The sequence below is a fragment of the Pelodiscus sinensis genome, chromosome 2, assembly GCF_052426305.1.
Source record: "Pelodiscus sinensis isolate ZL-2025 chromosome 2, ASM5242630v1, whole genome shotgun sequence".
In the NCBI taxonomy this organism is placed as follows: Eukaryota; Metazoa; Chordata; order Testudines; family Trionychidae; genus Pelodiscus; species Pelodiscus sinensis.
Genome location: NC_143053.1, coordinates 235,054,102 through 235,065,862, shown reverse-complemented (window position 1 = coordinate 235,065,862; position 11,761 = coordinate 235,054,102). Strand labels below are relative to the sequence as shown.

General features: G+C 41.5%; 1 protein-coding gene across 1 annotated transcript; it reads right to left on the bottom strand.

Moving 5' to 3' along the window:
* Window positions 1–1,550: 1,550 nt before the first annotated feature.
* On the bottom strand, window positions 1,551–11,178 carry GJD4 (gap junction protein delta 4). Its single transcript, XM_006133024.5, has 3 exons — window positions 11,056–11,178; window positions 10,725–10,863; window positions 1,551–6,336 (listed from the first exon to the last, which is right to left on the bottom strand). The coding sequence occupies exons 2-3, from the start codon at window positions 10,786–10,788 to the stop codon at window positions 5,162–5,164; spliced, it is 1,239 nt and encodes a 412-aa protein (XP_006133086.3). The 5' UTR covers window positions 10,789–10,863; window positions 11,056–11,178; the 3' UTR covers window positions 1,551–5,161.
* Window positions 11,179–11,761: the final 583 nt, after the last annotated feature.

Below are 11,761 nucleotides of genomic sequence, written 5' to 3'. Positions count from 1 at the left end.
TTGACCCCAATCTGTGACAGTCTTTTCTTGACTACAAGGAAGAAGATATCTGGAAGAGTCAAGATAACTCCCTATTTCCAGGTTATCTTAGGAACTTCACATTCAGTTTGAGAGTCAGACATGCTCTTTAGGATGCCAGGCCTTTGTGCGAGTTCCTCATACTTCCATCAGACCTACTGAAACAGGCGTGAAGTCAAACGTCATGATGCAGGAAAATGTTTTGGCCAGACAAGCTCTGGATTCATTCCACAACACAGTGTTATCCACCTGACTGCTCTTTCTGTAATTAGAGATTTCATCTATTTACAGATGAAATGTGGGATGGGGCAGGTATAGAGCATTAATGGGGGTGGGACCAGACAAGGAATAAGGGGTGGGACCAGACTGGGGGTGTGACCAACTGGGACTAGACAAGGAATACTGTAGTCTATCAGTGGCCTTAGAAACGGTGCTACGCTGATGTCTAGAGAGGTGGGGAGCAGCAGTGTCTAAAACTGCAGGGGCAGGAAGGCTACTCCCTGGAACATCCTCTGGAATGAATCTGGCAGGATTTACTTTCTACTTCAGAGTACAATGCTCTGCAGAGAGGAGGGGTATTAGTGCCTTCAGTGCTGCCTGGAGAAGTCAATAATAGGAGCCACTGCAGAAGCTCCTTCTGCTTGGCTAAACCCTCCTGCCTATTATAATTGTTTTAATACCAACTGAAGTTCAGCACCATACAATACAAAAAGCCGTCCCTGGCCTGCTATGCTTAGAATCTTAAGGGCTGAAGACATGACACAATGGGAAAGCCAGATGTGGGGTGACCTCATCCCAGCCCACCCCAGTTACACTTCTCTTCCTGAGTATGTAGGAAGTGGGGGGAAGGGTTCAGGAGGCATGCGATACATTCACCACCATCTTGATTGAGGCCAGGTTTTCAGCAGTGAGAGCTTCCTACCTGGTTAAAATCTCCATCCCTGAGCTACAGGAACCTTGTCTGCTGTTTCCTGATATTCTACTGCTGTGGAGAGCAGCAAAGAAGACAAAAATGAAGTTTGTGATAGAGGTTTTGGCTGTGGAGTTTTTCAAGAGTAATTTACCAATGGGCTTCAGCATCTGTGGGGAAATCCTTAGTGTATGCTCTCTGGTAATAGAGCCTTTAATGTCTTATTTTTTATTTTGTTATTTGTCTGGCAAACAAAGGAAGAGAAGTTGCTTAATTGAGAACCTCTTTGCCTTAAATAAAGTATTTTTGCACACAATTCGCAGTATGACTGGTTGTTAGTTATAATATGTTGTGCAGGTTGACTTACCCTTATCCAGATGTCTGTGCACTTCTAATTAAGGCAGCAATATATACCACCTCAACAGAAGGACTTCCTTGGGTCCTTCTTGGGTCAAAAAATAAAAATACCCGAACAACATTCTTCAGCGAGTGAGGATCTTGGACACAAAATGTGGAAGTGAGGAGGAAGGATAATATTACAATAACGAGACCATGCAGTTATACAGTAGGACAGTGTGGATGGATTCATTACATTAGTATCTGTACTTTTAAAAAAAATCACTATTTCTAGTAAAGCTGGCTTGAGAATTGATTCCATGCCTATAGATGGAACACCATGCAAGAAACAGAGGTGGTGGAGAGGAGAAAAAAATGAAGCAGGCATCCTGGTAGAGGAAGGGGACATTAAAATGGAATGTGTAGTATGGAGATAATCATATGAATACTGTATTAGTAGTAGTATAAAAATACAACCAATAAATTATCAGGCTCTTTCACTGCTAAACCAGTTTCTAGAATCAGTATCTTTGTACACATTAGACAGAAAAAGAGTTAATTACAGTTTGGAACAGATGCTCCAGAACACTGCTAGAAATTCAATTAAACATGAGACTATTACACTGTAAAACTACTTCTTTATTTTGTATCAGATCAGACTACAAAATCAAGTATAGTGCAGAAGACAGAAATAAAAGAATAGCCTCTCATAATTCCCAGCCCTTATTTTATACATAATATTTTGATGGTTACATTATCCAAAGACAACAGATGCACCAAATAACTAATCAAGGCATATAAATCAAATGCATAATTTAATATCCCCTTTCTCTGATCAGATGATCATTGCAATAATTACCACAAAGGAGAAACAATTTTAATAGTTTGCTATAGTTCCTTAAGGAACTCTATGCATCTGTTAATTCAATAACTTCCTACTCTGAAACTGGAGCGACATGGAGGACAAGTGCCGCTATGGGTAATTACACAGTCACCAGCCTATGGTCTATGGTCTCACTCACAGAGAATAGTGTGAAGCAGTTTTCTATTAAAATGGAGTAAGAAGGTAACCAGACATGCTCCAGCCAATGCTAGGACAAAAGGGGAGATATTGAGCTTCCTGGGGGGTGGGAATCAATTTGTCACCACACAATTTTCAGTCAGCACTAAGCTGCCTATATTCTATAGCACATGGGACTGACTGATGAGCAGACAACACAGCTAATGTTCAGCTCCATGAAGTAAACTAGGAGTAGCAAGATGTTGCCTTGTGACCTGTATCCCATGCACCCTATGAGTGCTAGATCTGAACTTCCCCCACACTTAAAGAGGACTGTGTCCTATATTCTGGCTTGGACCCATCTTTAGAAAGGCTTTGCAAAAGAATTGATTTGAAGGAGAGTCAGCAAGCTTAGTATTTGGTCAGTGGCAGAGTTTTCCCAACACAAAGGAAAACTCTAAAATAAGCCAAAAAGGGAAGAGCAGCAGTAGATCTAGATATTTCACTGTTCCATTTCCAAGGCATGTTCCAACAGTATTTGTTCCAATAGGGTCTGATTTAACTTCCTGTCCAAAAGTCATTACCTGACTTCCAGATATCCTAGGGAGGGTAGAAATGTTGTTCAGTGGACATGGACTCACTCATCATCTGACCAGCCTAATCATCAGTAGAATATACTGTTCCCTTCTTCTCCCTAAGATAGTTGAATACTTTGGTTTCTCCTTCTCAGGCTGCTTTACTTTGCTTGCTGTTTCTTGCTTCTGTCATAGCTCATACCCCATTAATCCACATCTAATGAGCCATGACTGCAGCAGAGAACAGTTTAAATACCTAGAACAGTGTTGCAGTCCATGGCTGCCTTCCAGGTGGTCCATGGCTCGAGCTCAGCCCCCCACAGCAGGGAGTCTGCACTAGCGCTCCAGCCTCCCCCTTTCCCCCCGCTAGGTTGGAGCACCAGCTTCCCACTGGCTGAGGGTGTGTGTTGTGAAAGCCCTGAGCCTCGCTGCGAGATCTGGCTCATGGGGAAGAAGTGCTACTACACCTCACCTGGCTGCAGGAACAGCAGCGCATGGGCGTGCTTGCCCTGCTGCTCCCATTGGCTGGAATCTGTCCAATGGGAGTAGTGGGAGGCCGTTCCAGGGAGTGAAGTGGGGCATGAAGGCAAATAAGTGCCCCCCACTCCCCTCATGCCCAGACCTCTATACCCTCAGCCTTCTCACACACACCCCTGCCAAAACCCAGCATCTCCCAAGCCTGCTCCTGCACCCTTTCCCTTGTCCAGACACATACCCCCAGCCTGCTCCTGCACCCTCCCCTGCTTCTGCACCCTCCCCCTGGCCAGACACCCTTGCCCCCAGCCCACTCTTGTACCCTCCCTGACCAGACCCCCAGTCTATGTCTTCACCCACCCTTGTTCCTGCACTTTCCCTTGCTCTTGCTCCCTTCCCTGTGCAGACACCCTACTCCCAACTTGCTCCTGCCCCCTAACTCCCACCCAGATCCTGCACACCTATTCCTCTCCTGGGCAGCCAAGTCTTGCACACTGAACCCTGCATTTTTGTCCCAACCCCAGAGCCTAGTGGGTCCACAAAATCCATTAACCCTGGAACCCCAGAAGAGTAAATCTGGGCTATGGGAAGCCCTGAACCTCAGTCCTACCTGTCCCTCCTCCGATAGGGCTAGACTGCACCAGAGGAGTGAAGTGTCTTAGTTGGTTTAGTTTTTGCTTCTAACCTTCAGTGCTTGCCTCTAAGCTGCCGTCTACCTGGCATGTTACTGGTACCTTAGTGCTGTAGTGTACTCCAGCACCGAGCATCTACACCAATTACAGTTTCTTAGCACACCTGAGTCAGAAGTAGGCTTGAGTCAGACTGACATTACTAAGAATGTATTGGCAGTTTTATAGTCACGTTAAACAGAAGGTCTGAAAGTTCCATTGTCCAGTGAACTCCACATCCACTATATGTTTATGGGCTCACGCTATGGGTACTCTGACCTGAAATTAAGGGATAGTATTATTAGTGTAGGTCAAAGCTTAATAACTACAAACCATTGAGCAAATGGAGGAAGAGGACTATTAACTTTATTGTTGCGTTTAGCCACAATCTGGCTCTTTCCAATGTATGCTAGAGACTCTGGTAGTTTAAAAATAGATAGTTATAAAGACAAATAAGCAAGCTCTGGAGTTCTGCCACTTATCTGCATTATTTATCCACCTGTCTATCCATGTATCAGTTTGAGAGCTATGCAAGATACATTTAACCAACGTTCGTTCCCCACATTCCTTCTCACAGCTGATAAAATACAGTGACTTACAAAAGGTTTCTTTGTCCTAATATTTTTGTGGTATTACAGTGTAATCAACACAGATCCCATTAAAAAGACTTCAGGGACTGGGGAGCTAAATATTTAATGTTTTTCTATCTGTTATCAATTCAATAATTAATGTGGTTCCTACCCAGGAAATGATAAAACACATCACCATCACACGCGAAAAGCTAAACAAGCCAAACTAATATAAAAATATTATGCTTGATAATAACAATAATGAAATCATTATATGTCTGAAAAGAGTTAGTTAGAAGCCACATCAATATAATTATGTGGTGGTATTAGATTGCTAACACACAACATCAGACATTCCAAACAGCAAAATTCACCATCTAAAATCTGCCAGAAGGGGTCATCAAAAATTTCCATACAGTCCCTTCCATAGTCACAGCAAGTTCAGCTTCCTGTTTTTCATTCAGCCAGGGGGATGTTTGTAAAAGGATGTTTTTATTTGCAAAACAAGGAATTTAACCTATACCGAGGTTTTCTTTTGAAACTAGATGACAGCGAGGCTGTGACATGGGTATCGTTCCAGAACAGTAAATGCAATGCTCAGTCACTGCTCTTCACACCCATTCAGATTTTTTGGATCTCAAGTAGCCAGCACTGTTACAGCTTGATTGCCCATCAGAAGCTCTTAGCTCAGCTGAAGAATAATGCCCTAAAAGCTTGCTCTGACTTACAGAAGAGTAAACTCCAAGATGAGACTTGACTTGGGCCTCTTTGGTGAAGGCTTGCTGTTGCCCATTTCTTGTCTGCCTGTATGGAATTTCCTGCTGGTCACTTATACACTGGGACGCTTCATTACTGCCTTGATTAACAGCAATGTTTTTTGTTATACAGGGCTTATTGCTATTACTGTTGAGGTTAGAGAGGGCAGTTTGCTGGGAGATAATCTTCTCTTCCACCTGAAGCTCTTCTTCATCTTCAGAGTGAAGTGAACAGGACACTTCATTGGTATGACCGTCATGTATCACTAGATGGCCTCTGTCCTCTGGAGATGGTGGAGAATCCTTCAGCCTGCCAGCTAGAGGTAGATCTGAATTATGCTCATCCTCTGCATGGAGACTTTCCGTCAGTTTCTTTTGTCCATTTCTTACTGCCATTCTTTGGATAGCAAAGGCTAGATCAATAAGGCTAAGTAGAAAAGAGAGGCCACTGACCCCCCAAATAAAGATCATCATGATGGATTTCTCAGTAGGCCTGGAAATGTAGCAATCAACTGTGCTGGTACAAGGAGACTGGTAACAGGAAAAGCGCTTAGGAACAAAAAATCCAAAGAGATAATACTGCCCAGCTCCAAAACCAGCCTCTGCCAGTGTTCTCAGAAAAAGATGAACAGTATATGCCCTAGAAAAATCAGGTATACTCAGATGATCTGTTGTGCAGGCTGGGCTAGTGACTGAAGTATATTTGCAGGGTTCATTCAAGGCTGCATGGCCACCTGAGGTCTTGATTCCTACATCTCTACATGGCGAACAATGTGCGGTGACAACATGCATGGCTACCTTGTGCAGAACATAGACGCTGAACACAGTATAAGGTAGCAGAACAGACACTGTCTGAATGAGCCAGAATCGAAAGTGAGAGACAGGAGAGAAAATATCATAGCACACATTAGAGCACCCTGGTTGCAAGGTATTACAGATGAATCGTTCTTGTTCATCTTGGTAGAGGGGGTATCCTGCTAACACTATCACCAACATTCTCAGCAAGATTACTAATGTGAGCCACATCTTTCCTAGAGAAGAAGAAGAAATGGTGATAGACTCAGAGCACAGAAAATGAAATCTAGAAAGTAAAAGATTCATGATGTAATCTTCCAGTGTGTGCCATATTTATGAACAAAACACAATTGACATCTTTCCATTGACTACAGTAGGCTTTGGATCAGAGCCTTAATTATACCTTATAACATTAAAACCCTTAGTAATACTGTCTCAGGATCAATTGTTTGGAGTATCTCTTTTTTATTTATTTACTTTCCCCTCATACTCCTTGCTCTGTAGGAGTTAGCTCTTTGCCAAGTAACATGTACATAAACACTCCTCTACAAAGGATTACATTTTAAAAAAAACCCAAAGCCAAAAACCACCTTTCCCAGGTCTGTGGAGCTCTGTTGGCTTATAAAAAAAGGGGCGGAGGGGACAATTAGAATGTACAAAGATTTTGTTTTTTTCTAATACGGAAAAGCCTCAGGAATTTTTACAGGTTGAATCTCTCTTGTGCAGCAGCAGTCATGGTCCAGCATGATCAGGGGCGGCCCGTGAGCTTAGGAGAACTAAGCAGTTGCCTAGAGCACCGCTCACCTGGGCACCCGATGATGATGTCACGGGGCGCCGGGGCACTCAGTGATGGCGTCAGGGCCATTGACGGCCGTACAAGCGGGGGCGCTAATTGCGCCGCTGACCTGGGGCACCAGCTGCCGCAGCTGGCCTCAGGCCACTCCTGAACATGATATTATTTAGCCAGATGTCCACTTATCATGGGTGTGGCCAAGTCTCCCATGGTCTCATAAAGTTTGTTTACAGTCACCAGTCCGGGCTCTCAGTGTTCTGTGTCATTATTTAGCTCTAATTTACCCCTAAATGTCTTCTAAGAACCTGGGAAGCAGGGGAAATATTGGTAATGCTACTAGACAATATTGGCCTCCCATGGCTCAGAAAATTCTCTGGTTCAACATGTCATGATTATAAGGGTTAGCCAGCAGCCTGGGGATTAAGGAGTTAACTACACCTAGCCAGGTGGAGTGACCAGTAGGAATGTAGGTGGGACTTTCAAACTGGGACAAAGTAATTTGCATTTTTTCCTTTCTCCTTTTGTCTCTCTGGGTGAGTCCTCTGCAGCGACAGGGAGGGACAAGCATGTCTCTCTCTCTCCAAGAAACAATTCTTCACTTTCTGTAAGTAGGGTAAAGTTTAGGTAGTTTCCTTAGGCTTTATTGTTTTAAGGGTTGGGTATGGGATCTGATATCTGGCACTGCTTAAGAGATGTTTGGCTTTTCTTTTTAACTAAGATCTAGCCCATGGTGTAATTCCTCCATGAGTATATTTTGTTACCTTTCCATCTGATCCTTACTCTTTCAACAGGAATATTGCTGTAATAATAAAAGTTTTCTTCTTTCTTTTTATTAACCTGGCATTGGTTACTTGTGTGTCCTGATTTTTATAATAGGGGTGAGATTTCCCAAATGATCTTTCCCCTAATCTCGTTATTAATATTTGGATGGTGGCAGCAGAAGTTTTATTCCCAAAATCTAGGGTTTTAAGATTTTGGGGGAAGTTTTATACCAAAGCCTGGTAGATAAGGCTTTGGGGTACACCTGCTGGCCCCCACTTCTGCATTTATCGTGCCAGAGTGGGGAAGGAGCCATGACACAACACCAGTCACGTCCAGAGAGTGCTGGACTAGAGAGGTTCAACCTGTACTATAATTGTAAAATAATCTTCGGACAATCACTCACCATGGAAAAATTCCACACAATACAGAATATTTTGCAAAGAAAAAAAACAAACCAAAAAAATTAATCTCACAGGGGTAGCCATGTTAGTTGTAAGCAACAAGCAGTCCTGTGGCACTTTAGGGCACATCTACACTGGGAAATTATTTCATTTCAAAGTAATAACTCCCAAAGGGTATGTCTACACTGCACGGCTATTTTGGAATATTGGAGGTATCCGAAATAGCTACCCCACATCTACACAAGCGGCCTTTTATTTCAAAATATTTTTTGATATAACGGGTGCATTATTTCTCCATCCTGTTAAACCTCATTGCATGAGGAATATTTTGAAATCTAGCACTGTGCAGACGGGGGTAAACTAGATTCAAAATAACATACGCAATTTGCATAGTATATATTGTGTATCTTATTGCGTGTTTAGGGTGCTGTGGAGATGCACCCAAAATAACTATTTTGAAATAAGCTTATTCCCCAAGGAAAGCAGGAGTTATTATTTTGAAATAACCAGCTCCTTATTTTGAAATAATGGACTTGACAGGGTGGATGCTTTGCTTGCTATTTCAAATAAGGGGAGTTTTTTTCGAAATAACTCCCTAGTGTAGACCAGGGCTGAGAGAGTAAAAGAAATATACAGTATCATGAGCTTTCATCGGTAGGACCCACAACTCATTTGATGAAGTGCGTCTTCTCATGAAAAGCTCAATACTATATGTTTTAGGTGCCACAGCACTACTCATTTTAAAGAAAAGAGGACTTGAAACTACAAGGAACTTTTCAGCTTTCATGGTTATTGAAACACAGTGCTATCGCTAAACCAATTAATATATGCAGGTAGATTGAGTTTGAAACCCAGACATCCTGAGTTTTAATCCTGGCTCCACCACTGACTACCTATGGCCTTTGGAAAATCATTTAATTTAATCATTTCTCTTCCTTAATTTCCCAGTTAAAAGAAAAAGAGGGAGAGAGGTTGAGTGATGTAATGCATACTTTCTACATTACTGTAAGATAAAGGTCAGGACCAATTCTACTGCCAGATAAATGCAATGGTAAAAACCTTCAACACCAGTAGAAGCAGGAGTGGGTCTGAATTAATGATTGTGAACAGTACTAGAAAAATGAAGTACTGAATGGCTCTCTCAGACATAAACACACATTAGTTTTACAGGCAGAGAGTTGATAATATAACCCCAGATAATATTTTTTAAAATAACTCTTTAAAAGCAAAATCCTAATAATTTTTCTGTAGAGTGTATGATGTATGCCTACATACAGTCTTAGACTATAGCCTCTCCTATTTGCCAACAAACTAAGTACTTTTTATATCATTTATAAGAATCAAACATTTAAATGCTTGTAAAACTTTGGGGTATTTTATTGCCATGCATTTGAGATGAGCCACATACCTCTCTTGTGGCCAGCATTATACCTATGGAATAACAATAGCACTGCTCTCAGAAATGTGAAGCCAGGCAAGAATGTATGGTAGCTCCATGAGACTGCAGAACAGATGATCATGTTGAACCCTGACCATCCCCCCATAAGCAACTAAACAATATGTTACCTAACCACACTCTAGTTCTGATGGCATTCTTGTTTTCAGTTGCGTATTGTGGTGGAGAAAAATACCTCATAATAATATTCTGTACTTTTATTGTACTTTTTATACAAGGATATCAGTGTTTCAAAACCATTCACAAATAAAGCATTTCAACCTCCTGGGATGTGTTATGCGATCAGTTTTTAATTAGAATGTATATGTGAAGGAGTTCTGCTTAAAAATCACTCGTTCCCTGGGAGGTAGATTAATGCTACAGAGACAAGGTGAGTGAGCTTACCTCTCTTATTGGAGTAACTTTTTGGTGGAAGGGATAAGCTTTTTACAGATAACTGTGCATCATTTTCCCTAAGGGCTTAGTCCTACTGACAGATATTACAGCGAGTTATTTCATTGAGAGTTAGCAGGATTACTCCCTGTCGGAGCAATGCACTGTAATAAATATTTACAGAACCAAGTTGTAAAGGCCAAAGTCCATAAAAGTCAATTGTCTTCAGTGGTCTTTGGATCTGGCTCTGAATCACTTGCTCAAAATTACATAGCGAATCAGTGACAAAATCTTATTTAAAAGAAAAAAAAGACTGAGGTTACTGTCTGAGAAAATAAACATTTTTTTAATATGCACTTGAATGTCATAAACTTTCAAAATCCACCTTATGAGTAGCAAGACTGTTTAATCACTAAATAGTTTATAGGCAACAGTTTTTTTTACCTCCCCCTATATTATCCATCTCACTGGTAAGGCAGGCTGTGTCATATAATGGAACACCATACTTTTACACATGCCTTGAGCTTTGAGTGTTTCATCACAGCTCTCAGTAGAGCTGGAAAGAGACTTGGTGAGTAAGAATAGTCGGATTTGAAAGCCCCTAGCCACATGCTTTTTCTAACATTTAGAAAATATTCATAGCAGATGAAGTGGGAATCTAGTTAAAAAAAAACAGACATTAACAGCTCTCATATCCCACAGCAAAGAATGATCTCTTCTTTTTGAGGGCACCTGTCAGACTGGTGGCTGGAAATGAAAGCTGATTTACATGGAAGAAACTACGATGATTTATGGGTATGAAACTCTTTAAAAAAACCCACACCTTTCAAAGATACTTACCTGCCATCGTAACATTGTAGTTGAGAGTGATAATCAAAAACCCCAGTGAGTCCCAGCGCTCCATCTTGGAACTAGTTGTTTATACTTTCAGCTTCTGAAGGCTTTAGAAGAATTCTGGCATTATCAAAGCAAATTAGACCTAGACAGAGAAAGAAGAAAATAAATATTTAGGGGGAAAATTCTCAACCACTAACAGCATTATTGATGAATTATGTTGATGAAAGGGCTAAACAGGGCTGCTGACTTTTGCAAATTGGAAGCAAACCTTTCCTAGGAAGCAAAGTTGATTTTGCAAACGTTCTGGCTTCACAGATCTATTCGCTGCACTTACCTCTGGGGTCCCCTGTCCTGACAACTGCAAGTAGACAAAAGGCAACAGGAGTAATCTCAACCATTGTGGGCTATTCTTACCCTCCCAGGGCATTCCAGCCTCCTGGCATTGCTGGGATATTTCAATGGCAAAAATCAGACACCAGCATAGGAAATAATAGAAGCCTTTCTCTCCCCTCCCCCCAAGGGGAATACAGATGAAAAATACAAGGAGAAAGGATTTGAAGCGACCAACATCCTTGTCTTCAAAAGGCATTTTCAGTTCAGCAACTCTACTAGGAAGCTATCCCACTGCAATTTTCCCAGAGTAATTATATTAATAAAACCCATTCTGTCTGCGAGGACATCATGGTCTTGTCAATCACAGTTGCACCAAAAATTCCATCACTTGCCTTCAGCCTGACAGGAAAGCAATCTCTAACCCGCAGGGATATTGAGGATAAAAATGACAAAATCTTGAATAGCATCTTGGAAAATAAAAACTTTCTTTTAAAATTATTTTCATTTGGATGAGTTCCTCCTATCTGTTCTGTTTTGCACTGTATTTATTGCTTGGAAAAGCCAGGTAGAATTTGCTTTAATAACTGATAATCTAAGCAGATATTTGTGAAGTTTACTATTCAAGAAGTAAGCCATAACCTTAAGTGTGTGAAAGTAAACTATCCTTTTCCAATCTGTTCCAGTCAATGGGGAGACAGTGCCTCACT

Bases quoted from the DNA above. Each gene is read 5' to 3' on its own strand.
- GJD4 (XM_006133024.5), bottom strand. From the start codon at position 10,788: ATGGAGCGCTGGGACTCACTGGGGTTTTTGATTATCACTCTCAACTAC. The intron at 6,337-10,724 runs GTAAGTATCTTT...CTTCTTCTCTAG, and splicing joins CTACAATGTTACGATGGCAG to GAAAGATGTGGCTCACATTA.